The sequence below is a fragment of the Atractosteus spatula genome, chromosome 13, assembly GCF_055471065.1.
Source record: "Atractosteus spatula isolate fAtrSpa1 chromosome 13, fAtrSpa1.hap1, whole genome shotgun sequence".
NCBI lineage: Eukaryota > Metazoa > Chordata > Actinopteri > Semionotiformes > Lepisosteidae > Atractosteus > Atractosteus spatula.
In genome coordinates this window covers 33,099,798-33,115,638 of record NC_142718.1, presented here as the reverse complement: position 1 = coordinate 33,115,638, position 15,841 = coordinate 33,099,798, and the positions used below count along the sequence as shown (strand labels likewise).

General features: G+C 36.7%; 1 protein-coding gene across 1 annotated transcript in view; it reads left to right on the top strand.

Moving 5' to 3' along the window:
* The window catches only part of tmeff2a (transmembrane protein with EGF-like and two follistatin-like domains 2a), a 77,781-nt gene that overhangs the window by 13,659 nt on the left and 48,281 nt on the right, over positions 1-15,841 (top strand). The window contains exons 2-3 of the mRNA XM_088929865.1: positions 527-636; positions 11,988-12,117. Of these exons, the coding sequence (XP_088785991.1) occupies positions 527-636; positions 11,988-12,117 (240 nt within the window). The remainder of the gene's footprint in view (positions 1-526; positions 637-11,987; positions 12,118-15,841) is intronic.

The following is a 15,841-nucleotide window of genomic DNA, read 5'->3' as shown; positions in this document are numbered from 1 at the left end:
CTTATGGTGAAGTCATTCTTTTAAACCTTTTTTATCAATGCAATTTGTTTTTTTTCTAATCTTTAGATTTAAAAATGGGGGTTTGTTTTGTCTGTTTATAATTTGGCACTAATGCTGCCAAATTATAAAAATAATATGAACGGCCTCAACATTGTGTACAGTTGTGAGTTATACCCCTCCCTGCATTATTTCATTCTTTCTTACAAAGTGAATTATTGTTTTGAATGATGTTTTTAGCAGAACATATGTTTATCCATACCATATTTTTAATAAAATGATAAAAAAATCACTATAAAAGCAAATAGACTGTAAGAATGAAATGGACAGAGTAATTATACAAAAGGTCATTACATGACATGTCTCTGAATGGTTAGCTAGATGGAATTGCACCTTGGCATCTTGGCGTCTCTGGAGGCCTGCATTGAAAAGATTACAAGAATGAATAGCAACTTCCTTCAAAGTTATCAATCTCTGTTGGTGAGGCCTTCCTTGTGCTCTAGCTAACACAGCCCCTTACTGTTTTCAGGTTATGATGACCGAGACACTGACCTCTTTCTCTGCGACACAAACACATGCAAGTTTGACGGGGAATGTTTGAGAATTGGAGACACTGTGACGTGCGTCTGTGAGTTTAAGGTAGGACTCAACCTCTATGTTCTCTGTAAAGGTCTTCCTAAACACCTGGTGTACTAGTTTATATACTCTTACAAACATACACATATAAATCTTAAAAAATACTGAATTTGCAGAACAGTTTAACATCAAACAATGAGAAATACAATTCATCTTACAAGCTATTTTACACTACATCAGCGGTTCTGTTTTCAGCCTTTCCAGGTACAGGCCTGACAGAATTATAACATTAAATCCTTATTATTTTTTCATGAGTTACTGAGATTTCCCTGGATACATCTAATTGGAGATCTAGTACACAGCACTTTTTGACATCTTAGGCTGGAGGGCAGGTCAGTGTTTTTTCTCTTGTAATATACTTGTAAAGCTACTAGAATGTTACAAAAGATACTTGTGACACCAGTATTATTCATACCCAAACTTAACATTCCATTTCATTTATGCAGCTAAAATGCACTAATAATAAAAATATTTTAATATAACTAGATTGTTACATAGAGAACAAATTTAATGACGACCTGGGTAGTACCCACTTATAAAGCAGGGCAATTACCAGAACAATGTAACTGAATGATCTTATTCACCACCTCTGAACCCATGATGTTTTGGGCTTGAGTCTTAACCACAACTTCACACTTATGCCATCAATACAATCCAGTTACTAGCATCATATAGTGACTTTTACAATACTGTACAGTATATTGTTTGTTCACTTTACCCTCTGAATTAAAACAGTCTAGTGTACAATAATTTTCCCTAGATACCAAGAAATATATTTTTGTGACTTAAATGGAGAAAAATATATTCTAACAATACACTTCGCAGCTACTGAAAAAGGACTACATGTAGTCTAAGATCATAAGAAATAAAAGCTGGATGTTCAGCTCATTGAGTTTATTTGGTTGCCAGTAGCTTATTGATCCAAGAGCATCATGAGACTATATCCTAAAATACTCCTATGAGTCTTCTCCAGCAGCCTGGAATCTTAGCTTATACCACACCTCCCCTACTAACTTTTGAATTAGCTGCTTGTTAATATATCTACAGTAAACAGAGTGGAGATAATTCTCTTTTCAGTTGTATAGAAATATTTAAATATTAAGTACTCACAGTGGATCTGTTTGGCAAATAACAAAGTAATCTTGGTTGCATTGCTTTCCCAGACAAAACACAACTTATTAGGGCCCAGCTGTAGAGCTGACCTGTTGCCAGTTATAAAAAGGTTGAGTACTGATCTGTGAAGGGATATTAAGAAAGACAGTTTGTGAGAGAAGAAAACTATGCAACATTGTCCTTTCCATTATACCTTTGCCCATCCCGTATCTTAGGTGATAATGTAGGATAGAATACATGGACTTTCAAAACACAAAACAGAAAAAATCCTAAAGGGGTTTTATAGCAAACTAGTATTCAGGTTTTCTGCAGCTTCTGTACTGATTCTGAGTGATAATCATGGCAATCTTTAGTCTGTTTTTCTTATGGATATTGGCTGTATGTGAGGGAATGCAGACTCATAAACAGGAGACTGTTAATCTTTTTGTAAGATTTGTGCTTTCCTGAAAAAAATACAAGACTCTGCAGAGGTGGCTGGAGAAGGGCTGGATATTGGGAGTGAGGGGGAAAAGGTCTGCTGCACAGCACTGAACTGCTTCAACCAGAAAACTTCATGAGGAGAAGGTGGCGTAAACAGCTGGGCCAGAAGGGGAGGATCATTTATTTCACATTAATTTGTACAAACAGCATTCCTGTGCTGTGCTCCAATTGTCTTTTGTTCGCTGTTACAATTTCCTGTCTTTGAGGTATGTTGGGTCTAACACATCAAAAGTGCAAAGCCCACTGACTATGCTATTATTCTAAATACACAGGCTACAATATTAAGTAATAAAAGGATTAGCTTTGTAGGTGATAATTCATATATGACTTTAAAAAGGAAACAGAAGAAATTCTCATGACACATGAGGGGTGAGCTCCTCTGTTCCAAGCCTCACATTTTTCTGTTAATTTCCTCTTGCCTTTTTATCACTTTCAGCAACAGCAAGGAAACAAGCATCCCATTGCACGGGCATACCCTAAACCTAAAGGCTCTTATAACCACTGTCAGGTGCTGGACATTTCAAGCTTCTAATGTGCAGAATAAGTGTGAATTTAAAAAAATATATTAAAAGTCTTGCTTTTCTTCTTCATTGCTCATAAATCCTAAAGCAGATTAAACAACCATGTAAAGGGGGTCTTATTTTTTTCTGTTTCCTAAGAACAAATGTTTCTCCTCACAGAGTCTCCAGCTCATTAGAATGCTTGTCACTGGCAGGTTGTTTCGGTGACTGTATTATTTCAGCTTAATGACCTAGGTGACCAGTCATGTGCCTCAGATGGCTATGGGTACACTTAATTGCTTCTTGACAATGAATCTTTTTTAGCACTGTGGGCTTTGCAGGGGCATGTCAACGTCCTACCATGAAGAATCAAAGTGGTCTGGTAGTCATGCCCAAAGAGTTCCTGTCTCTTCTGGGGTGTGAAGAGTGAGGAGCAAAAAAAAACAAACAGAATTTGCTGCAGTTACACATCATGTCAGCCTTACTGTTTCTATGGTTGGGAAGTCCACTTTTATAGACTTCTGTAGATCTATGTCTATGGTGCTTGGACCATCTATGTCTATGTCACTCCTTAGTGATATACTTTTGTGCTTCTTTCTTCTCTGGTAGTTTTTAGTATTAAAGTATTAAAGATTTTTTAGAAAAACAGAACAGAGTTGTTCAGAGTATATCTAGATATGACTACGTTTTAGGGTTACAGATGAAGAAACGAGTAGCACACTCAAAACTTTAGAATGTGGCCTTTGACTTCCTGTCTTTGGATTCTGTTCCTGTAATGCTTACACACACAGTCTGTTTTTGGCTTCAGTTTTCAGGTGCTGTCCTTCTACAATGACGTTCTGCTTTTCCATGTCAGAACGATCGAGGAGAAAAAGAAATCATTCACTTCATTCAGAAATAATCATCTCTGCTACCCAAATGCACGTTTGAATGATTCTTTTTGAAATGTAACATTATAAAGGGCTTTCAAATATTTCTGCTTCCGCTTTTTTATGTATAAGGTCAGTGTTTCCTTCAAGCAAAAAATTAATGAGCTGACAAAGTCTGTGATTTTCTGGTTGTTTCTTTTCTTACTCTGTGCTGTGTTAGAGAAGTGTATCAAGCATCAATCAAGTCCTTCTGCTCAAGCAGAGCTTGCTGAGAGGAGGTAGTCTCTACAGAAAAGATGTAGAGGGAAACTGTATTTGAAGAATAAAGATGTGAGCTAATTTGTCTGCTCAAAGAAATCTATTTTTTAATTATTCTTTGAATCAAATATTTACCAACAACTAAGTTAAACAAAGAATTATAGAACTTTATTGCATAGTCATTGCAACTGCAAGAAAGGGCTTTTGAATGTTTGCATCTTACATCTGTGTTCCTCCGTTCAGCTATAATCCTCTTTATACTGTAGCTTTGAGTCATAGAGTAAAACAGCTTTTGGTCTTTTAAATAAACTTTGAAAATAAATAAATATAAAACTTCAGTCAAATCATGAGAGCATTCTGAATCACCGTCATCTAACCAGTGTTCAGTCTGTGAAACAATGCACACATACAATTTCAATTAAAAAAAATGAATAGAGATTAAAAACTTGCTTCTCAAGTTCATGTGGACTGTTTAAAGCTTAATGTTTCACATAGTATTTGATTATGCTTGCAACATATCTTTAATTTCTAAACTGCCTATTTCCTGTTTATTTCCTATTATTACTAAATTGCAGTATTCAAAATGTGATGCAGGGAATCTCTAATTTGAGTGGTGTATGAATACTGTACAGTATACTGTATATCTAATATACTGTATCAAGGCTGAAAATTCAGCTGTTTTGGTGTAAAACAAAAGAGAAATAAAAAAATCTGTTGGTGACAGGTATGCAGAACAGGGAGAGCCCAGAACAGACACCCAGGCCAGGTCAAATGAGACTGTCAAAGCTGGGTCAGAAAATGCCGTTAAAAATGTTCAACCAGACCCTGAGGTGTAGTGTTACAGAGCTGCCAGCCTGATATTGATACCTGATACTGGGGATCGGCAGGCCAGAGTGTCTCATAATGTAGACAAAGTGTCCAGGGGAAACATTTGTTTGAAAGTGGCACAAGCAGAAAGTAATGATGGAAAGCACTGTATCCTCTCTCCAAAGGAGGCATTAACACTGAGAGTCTGATAATGAGTACGTAACCCTCTCTGCCTTGATTCCCTGAAAGTGCCTGGACATCACAGAGAACAAGGGAGAAGTGCCTTTTAAAAGCTTTTTATTGAGGTGAGAGTGGGATCAAAGAGAGTGGAAGCAACCAAGAAGCTCCATTGCATTTTTCCCATTTTTCTTTCTTAAAAAGGAAGCTTTTTGACAAGACAAGACCAATTGTACCATCTGCCAATCCCACAAAGCTCTGCCTTATCTATAAGCCTGATGAAAGGTTCTTCTCAATTCAGTGTTTCATTTTTAATGCAGATAAGGCAGCCCCTTCCAAGGGCTCCATTATTGTTTTAAAATAATTGACTGAACATTACTTCACAGCCTCTCTGCTGGATGTAATTAGATACCCAGTGCATAATTTTATACTGGTGTGCCACAGAGAAAGTACTGTAGTTTTCTGCACAAGTACAAATATACACATAATGCTCAATAGAAATGTATATATAAATATACATATAGATGTATTAAATATAACTCTCAGGAGTCTGGGTAGGTTCTATGAAATAGCCCAGTGCTTTAGGCTAAGTAGACATCAAGAAATGTAACAGACAGTAAAATGCTAATTGCTTTTAGAAAATTACTTTAAACATTTAAAAATAGCATTAGACTTTTATAGTTTCTGAATACAAAGTGTAAAACACTCTAAAAACTACACACATTTTGATTTCTATTTAATAATTAATTAAGTTACCAAATTCCATCTTAATAGTAAATGGTGCAGCATAAGCTATTGATACTGTTGGTTTAAAAGAGCAATATACAGTTTTACAGGCTGTGAAATTACAAGAAGATAATTTGGTGATATTACAAATCAAGCCATGCTTTCATGATCACAGAACCACTGAATACAGATATTTTCTTGTTAATCAAAGCTACCATTATATTATTTTCATATATTGTATATAGTAATTTATGTAAGTATTAGTACTGTTTTGTCCAAATATTAATTGGAAAGTTCATTCACTACTTTCTTTTATTAATTAAGGCTTACGCAGTAGGACATTTTTGGATTTGGATTTGATTGTGGTGCAATTAGTGAAAATGAATTCCAGCAGTATTTGTCTGTTGTTCATTGAGAAAAAGGTTGATTGAAATAACATAGCAATACTTTGCTGTACCACAATATTGTCACTTTTGTGATTATGAAGATCAATAGCAGTGGAGCTATAATGAGGAGTGTAGTGCTTTGCTCAGATCTTTTATTTTTACAATAAAAATACACTCTGTGTTACACTTGAATGTTATTATACATTGTTTGGTTTTATTGCTTGCATCTTAATGTTCTGCATGTCATAATTCTGGATGATTATTTAATGTACACTTGAGTTCACCCTAGTAAAGAGATATATGTCACTTCCCTACCCTGCCCAGTGGGCATGGAGGTAAACCACACACTGTGGTGCTGCTCCACTCGTGTTGTTTCTGTGAGTAGGTTCCACTCAACCATCTTCAAGATGGCTGCCTGACTCAGCATCCTTAGATAGGATCGCTTTATTGGCCATATACAATTTGTTGTATTAGGAATTTGTCTTTTCGCATACCCCAACTTGCTCTCCATGAGACACACAGACAGGAAGAGAAGCTTGGGGTCAGAGCGCAGGGTCAGCCATTTATATGGTGCCCCAGGAGCAGTTGGGGTTAAGGGCCTTGCTCAGGGGCCCATCAGGGTAGGATTCCTCTGCCAGCCGCGGGATACAAACCAGCAACCTTCCAGCCTCAGGCGCACATACTTAGCCACAGAGCCACCGCTCCGCTCCCCAATCCTGTCCCAGTGCTTAGAACCAGGGAGGAAAAGGACTTCTCTCTTTTCCAGACTTTGCTGTTAGTGATGTGACCGAACAGATGTGAAGATCGGGTAGATGTAAATGAAAAACCCCAGCAGAACATAGTCACGGAACACACAGAACAGATTCACAGAACACATTGTGAATCTCCAGTCAGCTCTTTCCAAAACATCTTTGACTGTATTGGTCTATAAATATGGTAGAGTAAAATATAGTACTCCTGCACTCTCTTCACCACCTCTGTGCCCTTAAAAAGGTCTACACACTCACATACACTCCGTTGTCACGATAGCAGTTTATTTTTCTGTTTTAGGGGTAGATGGTAGAGTTACTATATATCTTATTGTTAGGAAGAATCAGAAAATTATTTTCCCATATAGTCATTTGATTTGACGTGGAATTAATCTCCCAATTCCGAGATGTTTCACTTTGGTAGATAATTATTATGTCTGTACAGACTGCCTTTTTTGAATCCCTGAAGCCCACAAAGGATTTCGAGATGATGTAGACAATTCTGAAAAATGTTGTTGGTAGGCATTAAAAATTTCCCTTGCAGGATTCGAACCTGGGTGTCACGGTGGTGAAATGGTTAGCACTGCTGTCTCTCAGCGTTGGGACCTGGGATGCTATCTGTGTGGAGTTTGTATGTTCCCCTTGTCCAAAGACATACTGGTACTGTAGGTTAGCTAGCTGCTGCAAAACCTGGCCCTGGTGAGTGTGTGTCTGCGTGTGCTCTGTGATGGACTGGCGTCCTGCTTAGCTCCCATTGCTTGCTGGGATAGGCTCTGGCTCCCCTGTGACCCTGAATTGGATAAAGCTATTAGAAAATGGATGGATGGATTACAAACCTGTTGCCATCATAGGTTACTAAAAACATGATAAACTGTACAGTATTATTTTAGAATTTTCCTCATTTACAGTCAAATGTTAAGAGCTAGTAGGAACTAAAGTGCTCAATTTTCAGTTAATTACCATAGATTTCTTGCTTTACCTAATACCATGACAACACATCGTTAACACTAAGATACTGTATATGTCAAGACTATTTCTAAAGCAATTACAAAGATAAGTATATGTTTTGCTGCATTATGTAGCTTTAATAAGGATTTATATGTAGTACACATTGGCTGTACAGCTTTACTTAATTATTTTTGCATCAAAGGTTCTGTCCCTTTTAATGTTCTGTCATTACCTATTTTACTACAAATGACAACACCCATGAATTAGGCGTATTAAAAAGTTTATGGAGTGTTTTAAGTTACAATAATTTGGCTTAACTCACTTGGCTGAAGGCTAAGTCACTGGCCATAGGACAAAGAGGCTGGGACCCCCATGTAGAGTGAGGAGGGACCAAGTTATATAAACTCCATTTAAAAAGCAAATCTACTAACATTTTCTCTAAAAATACACCTTTGTATGTTCATGCATGCTTACAAAGAAAAGTTAATGTGTCAATGCTTTGCGTGTTGGTTAATAATGTTTGCAAATTTATGGTGCAGAGAATGTTTGGAATGGCTCTTTAAAACTTAACATTTTTACTTTTAGTTGTCTTGATGTCGACTTGATCTGAAGATCAAGATCAATGAATAGATCAGTTAGCTGCCACACTAACATCCATGATGAATCCACAAACAAAAGCCCACCTGAAATAAAGCAGATGGAATGAGAGATCTCCATAATCTCTCTTCCATGTTGCCAGCATTATCAGGTTAGAGATATGTTCTACAATTTTAACAGTGTATTTCAGATAACAAATGAAGCTTACAGACAATTGTAATTCTATAGGCAAATGAGTCAGGGATACCAGCAAAAAAACAAAAATAGTACACTTCTCAATGCCTGGTAAACAGTAGATGCAGTATTTTTTTTTAAATAGATTTTGTTTGTTACTTTATACGACATGACAAAAACTGTAAAAAATGACAAATAAGAAATTAGAGAAACTTTACTGTTTTCTTAGTTTAGATTTTTGCAGAGTATTTATAGCATAGGTTAATAACAACATGGGTTGCCATTTAAAACATTCTCAGCTTTTAGAAAAAAAAACACTTTACCACTTGGAGAGATTGTCTTCATTTTTATATACTGAAATGCACCTTTATTATGAAGCCAGTTGTCAGATAATAATGCAAGACTTAACATTCAGGAGACATGACTGGGAGCAGAACAAATAGAGAGATACAGAGCTGAATGTCAGTGTGTCAGGACAGCCTGCCAGATTGGATTCATGTTCTCCAGTGGATATATGACATTTTTGTCTCATTTTTATTTCCTTTTTATCATTTTGCATAAGGCTCTGTGATCTGAAGAAGTGTGTGGCCATTGTCCTGCATGACTCTCCTTTAAACCTAAGGACCACAGCAGCCCCTGCAGGAAAGTGAAGGAACTGCAAACAATCAAATGTCATACTTTCTGAGTATTTAACAGATCAGTAATTTAATATACGTATAATATTAAAGATACAACATTTATCTTTTTGGTTTCTTTAGAGGTACTTTTAAAACTGATTTGTTATGTTGGAATTGCAGTGTATTCATGGAAAACAAAAACTAAGCCATTTTACAGCAAATCCATGTCATAAAAGCAAATGAGAACAAGCAAATGCCAGTGGTACAATGTGGTTGATTGCTGTTAAATGCAGCACCCTGTGCTGTTCATTACTGCTTACGTTCGTGATTGCCACCTACTGGTTTCTTTCTGAGCCAGTTTAAGGGATTATGCTTTCATACAGGTGGGAGAAATGTTTCATAACAGACTGGCTCCTTTTGTACTTCCTTGTTAAACAGTCATCTTAACAGTAAAACCGAAGACTAAAACATAGAAATGAAATCCAAATGTACATTTCATGCATAAAGACCTGGACTGCTGAGGGGCCATGTGTAGAAGGATAGTCTGGAGTGGAAATTAAGCAGATATTTTGAAGATCAAGGAGCACTATTACTAGTGTATGGATTTCAGACATCTCGTAAAGATGTTTTCACCCTTCGTATACTGGAGATCTGTTCAGCTCTTTTGATCAATCCCAGATGGAGGACAAGGTTAAAGAGTTTAGGAAGGTGTTTTTTTTTCCTAGTTGAGTCAGCAACTAAGAAAAAAGAGGAATGCTCCTCTCTCGCTGTGAGTTTCCCTCTAATGTGACCTTTTGTCGTGATTTGAAGCTAACAGTTGGTCAGAGTTCATGGATTATGTTACATCTTGACTGATAAAAAATGGATGCTAATTGATTTAACGTAAAAAGAAAATCAATGGTACGGTTATTTTATAATCTTATTATGTGACTGAAATGCCAGGTGCGGATTCTTTTAATGGAGTGTGTTGGATTTCCTTGTTAGCTGGAGAAAGTGGATCAAAATGACGATTTCTCTGTGTGAGGCACAGACCACTACAGGGAAGAGATCCATACAGTCATTTACTTCCTTGCTGGTTCATGTCTGCTCTTTCATATTTCAGTGATAAATACATATAATTTCTTACAGGTCTGTGATATTGCTCTGCATATTGATGACCCGCTGCTAGGTTTTAGTATACTGTAAGTTCCAAAAATATGAATATGTGCTGTGGTTGAAACACACATAGTGAAATACAGTGAGCAGCAGTGGCCCATTTGTACAGGAGGCTGCACAACAAATTTCACTCTCTCATTTTTGACGTTTTTTCTCAAAATATTGAAATATTGGTAAAATAAAGCAGTACCACACAGTTTCCACATTGTTATCAGAGAACAACTTCAGGACTCTGGCACACTGGCACGTCATTTGAAATATTATAGTGAGTTGTTTAATATTATCATCTCTCTCACACTACCTTTGCAGTATTATTTAAGAAAGAAAATTAAAATTGCAGGACTTGTTGAGTATTTGTGCTTGATCTAGAGGTATAATTATTTGCATTTTTTTCACTTTAGTTTTTGAGACACAAGCTCAAGCTGTACACCTATTTCATGCTGAAGAACGTTGTACATTTAAAGTGCAAATTTTAGGGTGTTGGTTTCTAATTGGCACACACTGCATGATACTCTCCGGCTGCAGTTTTCCCCCCTACCAGGCCCTTGCCTACAGATGGGGCTGTTTTGATATTTCTGCTGTATTCATTTCTCAGTGGTTCAGGCCTGTCATTTTTGTGTAACAAGTAATGAATAGTTAATTTTTCAACACACTCTTCATACTTATCGCTGTGTTTTGAAGTGTTTCTTATCTCTCATTGTGTTCATGAGCTTCAAAGCAAAATTACACTCAGCCAAAATTAGTTTATATAATTTCCATCTTCAATGACAATAAAATACCAGCCAGCTTCGTCCTGGGTCCATCAGAATACGTTTTAATTTAGTTCATTATTGTCCCTTTGTTGTTAATTGAACGGAGTGTTTGTTATATTAAGTGAGGTTAACAGGTTTTGAAAACATGAGTTTCAGCTTTAACCACACCATTTAAAACACAGAACAACTGACCTTTTTAAAAAAGGCAGGTTATGATATTGGAGTGAACAGCTGTATACACAATTTTCCACGCTCTTTTTGCAGTGCCTAACACATAATTGTTTGAGTCCAAATTGTTTTTTTTATGTTTTTTTAATTGTTTAGTTTGTAGGCTCAGGAAAGTGATTAGACAACATTTTAGAGGTCTTTTCTAATGAAAACAAAGTGCTTTTGCATGGGTCTCATACCACAGACTGTTGGAACAAAACAACTGCAGTACACATACAGCAGCATCTTCCTGCTTTGATTGAAGCTGGTGTAATTAAAACTATCAGGCACATAAAACATCACCTGTCTCCTGTTGTTTCCCCTGCAATGTAAGCAAGGTTCGATGTTTGTGACCTAGGGCTATAGCTGCTATGGACAGAAAAGAAGTTTTAATACTGCTAACTGAAGGAAAAATTTTAGATTCAGATAGTGTACATAGTTTTTATTAGTATAATGTAAATGAAACCTGCTGGTACAGAGAATAACCTGTTATCTAAATTAACTGGGACCCTGTTCCCCCTACTATTGTTAATGAATTTAGCATCATAGGAGCATGAGGGTCGCAAGTCTGTTCCTGTAACTTTATGAATCCAATGTGATCTATGTCATTCTAGAAAACTAGCATTATACTTTATTCCTATATTCAATAGGGAGTTTGGAATGTTTTGTCTTGCTTTGGGCTTACAATCATATAAACCAGATCATCTGGCCACCCCACATCATTGGGTAGTACATTATCTGAAGGCTATTTCACAATATTAAAAAATATATATATTCACATAGCCATTGTGAATACAAATTAATGAATCAATCACTAGTGTCTCCTCCTTCTTCCACAGTGCAACAATGACTACGTGCCAGTGTGTGGCTCCAACAATGAAAACTACCAGAATGAGTGCTACCTGCGAAAAGATGCTTGCAAACAGCAGACAGAAGTGCTGGTGGTGTCAGAGGGATCCTGTCCTGTTGGTAAGAAAAGCACATCGCAGCACTAAATGTAATGCAAGAAGATAGATATTAAGATACTGTGTAACATGCATTATAAATACTTACTGTAGTGTGTTATGGTAAGTACAGAGTATGACTATGACACAGACTGGTAAGGTTGGTATAGTATTAACTAAGGAGACCCATGGAAAAATAAAATGAAATGTATAGTATAGACCTGCTAAAATGAACCTACATTAAGAAAGTGATCCCAGACTGTTTTGAACCATGTTATATGAAAATAGTTGTCTCAAACAAGTAATTTGCACCCTTCAGTTAACCATTTGATCATATCTAGTCTCAATCTCTCTTCTGTGGTCTGTTATTAGCTCCTTAGTAGCTCAGTAATGAGGGTCCATTGTTTTCTGTGTTGATTTACTGTTGGTGTACCATGCCTTTAGAGCTGTCAGTAATTAAGGCTTATACACTCCCCAGTCTAACATTGAAGGATTTACTAACAATGAAAGGAGTTAAAGTATTTTTTTGCTGAATTGCTTAAACAAGATCTGTTTAACTCTTTCGGTGGTAGTTGTTTAATAATTTACCTCTCAAAATGCCTAGTATCAAAATAATAAAAAATAAAGGAATACAATACATCTGGGAGACCATACAGTTAATCACACTCAATTTTGTTAAATGTTTAACGATGGCACAATAACTTTGTTAGCAACTGAACTGCATCAGTAAACCAGGAATCAAGTGACATAGTGAAAATGTATTGAATATATATCATGGCCTTCAACATATAGTTAAGGAGGGTAATGTATCATCCCTGGCGACCTGGCAAAATTTCCCATTGGCCTTTACCGATCATGGCCTAATAATCCCCATCTATGAATTGGCTTCTCCTCCTCACTGATAGCTGATGTGTGGTGAGCGTTTTGGTGCATTATGGCTGCTGTCTCATCATCCTGGTGGGTGCTGCACATCGGTAGTGGAGGGGAGTCCCCATTACCTGTAAGGTACTTTGAGTGGAGTGTCCAGAAAAGCGCTATATAAGTGTAAGCAATTGTTATTATTATTACCATCCCAGCAAAACACCCCTGCCTAGTTAGTTAAAGTATAACTCTGGTGCAAAACAAAAATATAACATAAAGTACACCAACATGAAGCACAATCTTAGTATAAACACTGTATAACAACTGTATATTCCAAAACACCTCTGTAATGCCACACTGCCAGTCTCAAAAATCTCACTTCTTAATCAGCTTCCTGAGTCATGAAAAATATCTTCTGTATGTATCAACATTTATGCTGACATTTTGACACATACAGTGCCTTGCAAACATAGTCATCCCTTTCCAATGAAAATTATTTTATTGAATTACAAATTATGCATGCTCATATGTTTAAAGTGAATACTTTTAATCAAAATGTGAATGCACAAACTGAACACTTTTATGGGTGAAAGAAGTTAAATGTCAGCAAAGACAAATCAATAACAGAAATATGGTGTGTATAGTATGCTTATGTACTCACTCACCTAAGACACTTGGTGAAAGCACCTTTGGCAGCAATTACAACTATGAGTTTTTCTGAATAAGTCTCTACCAACTTTGCACAATGTTTGCTCATTCTAGGACAGCAATTTGAAGACCTGCCACAGACTCGAATTAGGACATTGACTGGACAATTTAAGGATTTTCAGTTTCACGTTAAGCCACACTAGTGTAGCTTTGGACGTGTGCTTTGAGTCATTGTCCTGATGAAAAGCACATTTTCAACCATGTTTTAGGTCTTTAGCAGACTCTGGCAGACTTTAGCAAGCTTTCCTGAAAGTTTTGCCTGTATCTTGCTCCCTCCCTTTCTATACTCTCAGTCTTAACAAGCTTGCAAGTCCCTGCTGATGAGAAGCAGCCCCATAACACAATGATGCCACCACCATGCTTCACAGTAGAGATGGTAGTAATTGGGTGATGTGCTGGGTTGTGTTTGTGCCAAGCGTAATGTGTTGCATACAGAGCAAGTTCCAGTCTTGTCTAATCTGACCACAAAATCTTTTTGCAGTATTACTTAAATGCTTTGTTTGAAATCTCATATGGGATTTAAAATTGGTTGGCCCTATACAGGCAGGCTTTGAGGAGTGACTCATGGATATTTTCTCCCATCTCAGCCGTTGAACGCTGTAGTTCTATGTCTAGCTTCCTTCTTGCCAGGATGTTCAGTTTGGAGGGACAGCTTGATCTAGATAGCATCTGGTCAATGGGGTACACCTTCCAGTTCTTAATGATAGGTTTTACATTACTCAAAGGGATATTCAATGTCTTTGAAATGTGTATACCCTTCCAAGTTCCCTCAACTGAGTTGTTTTGAAAGCTCTTTGGTCTTCATGGAGCTTCATCAAAATTCACTACCTGACTGAAGGAACTTCCCATGACCATTGTAGCTTACAGTTCTCCCACCCAGTCTGCAGGTTCATAGCTTGTCCTGTTTACACCTTGGTGTGACTTATGGGAATGATGTTCATGACCTGCTTTGGGTCGCAAACCATAGTTCAAACTCCCATATATTAAAAGTTCTTTAACACGAGCTCTGGGCTGTGACCAACAAAAGTTAAATGTGATCTTAGACCTCATTACTTCTTTCATTGTTGTATATTGTATAGCTAGCTACCTTTAACTAGAATAGTAGGTGTATATTATGTGTACTATATGAATAACCAAGATAAATTGATAAATAAAACACTGGCAGTTAATTCAGGAAATGCTGTGTATAGTATGATTAATTTTGGGGGCAAAGAAATAGACCAAATTATTACTATGACATACTTCATAGCACAAACACCATTAATATTAATTTGGTAAAGGTTTATTTATTAATATTTCAGAACATAACGGTGCTCTAAAATGGTGTGGTGCATAAGTTATAAAAGCACAGTGAGTGGACAGTTCAAGGGCCTCACTCACAGTTAAACTAATTATTTTCATTGTGAGACAAATCTAAGATTTTCCTTATGGTCTTTTACATTTGGTCACTCAAAATATTCGTTTCTTTACAGGTACAGTTAGATATAAAAACCCTTTGACCCTGGTTGTAAGTGTTACTAGCATTATTATAATATTTATAAGTATTACAATTACTGTATGCAGTAAAGGAAATGGACTTTAGCTCAGGTGGAACAAAAACTAAAATCCACTGTACTCTCAGGGAGTTGAATTTGAGATCTTTGGTTTAGTTGCTCTACTTAACATTTTAAAAGGTGGATGCTGGTGGTGGTAGAGGGGAGTCCCCATTAGTGCCCAGAAAAGCGCTATATAAGTGTAAGCAATTATTATTATAATTATTATAAAAGTGATTCACAAATACACAATAACTAATTCAGCTCAGATTGAAAAAGGAAACACATGATTCTTTCCATGTGTTCTTGAAAATCATCAAGTATTGGAATGTGTAACCATCTACAACCTGACTGGCACTCAATGATGTTGCCTGTGAGATGCAAAGTGTGTTTCAGACCTTTACAAAAATGGCCAATAGATGATGTCCCAATTCTCTGTATAGAAATATAGAAACCTACAGCTATGTAAGGAAAATTGGGGCATTTCTATAGAAATCTTAAATTTTATTTTTGTAAGGGGAGTCTCTCATTTTGGTTATTATTGGTTCTCCACCTGATACCCTGTGTTTTGGGGCTGGTAGCACAGGGTAGCTTACCCTTTTATTCCAATGGATGAAGGGCATCTTTGAGATCTTATGGCAGGAGCAG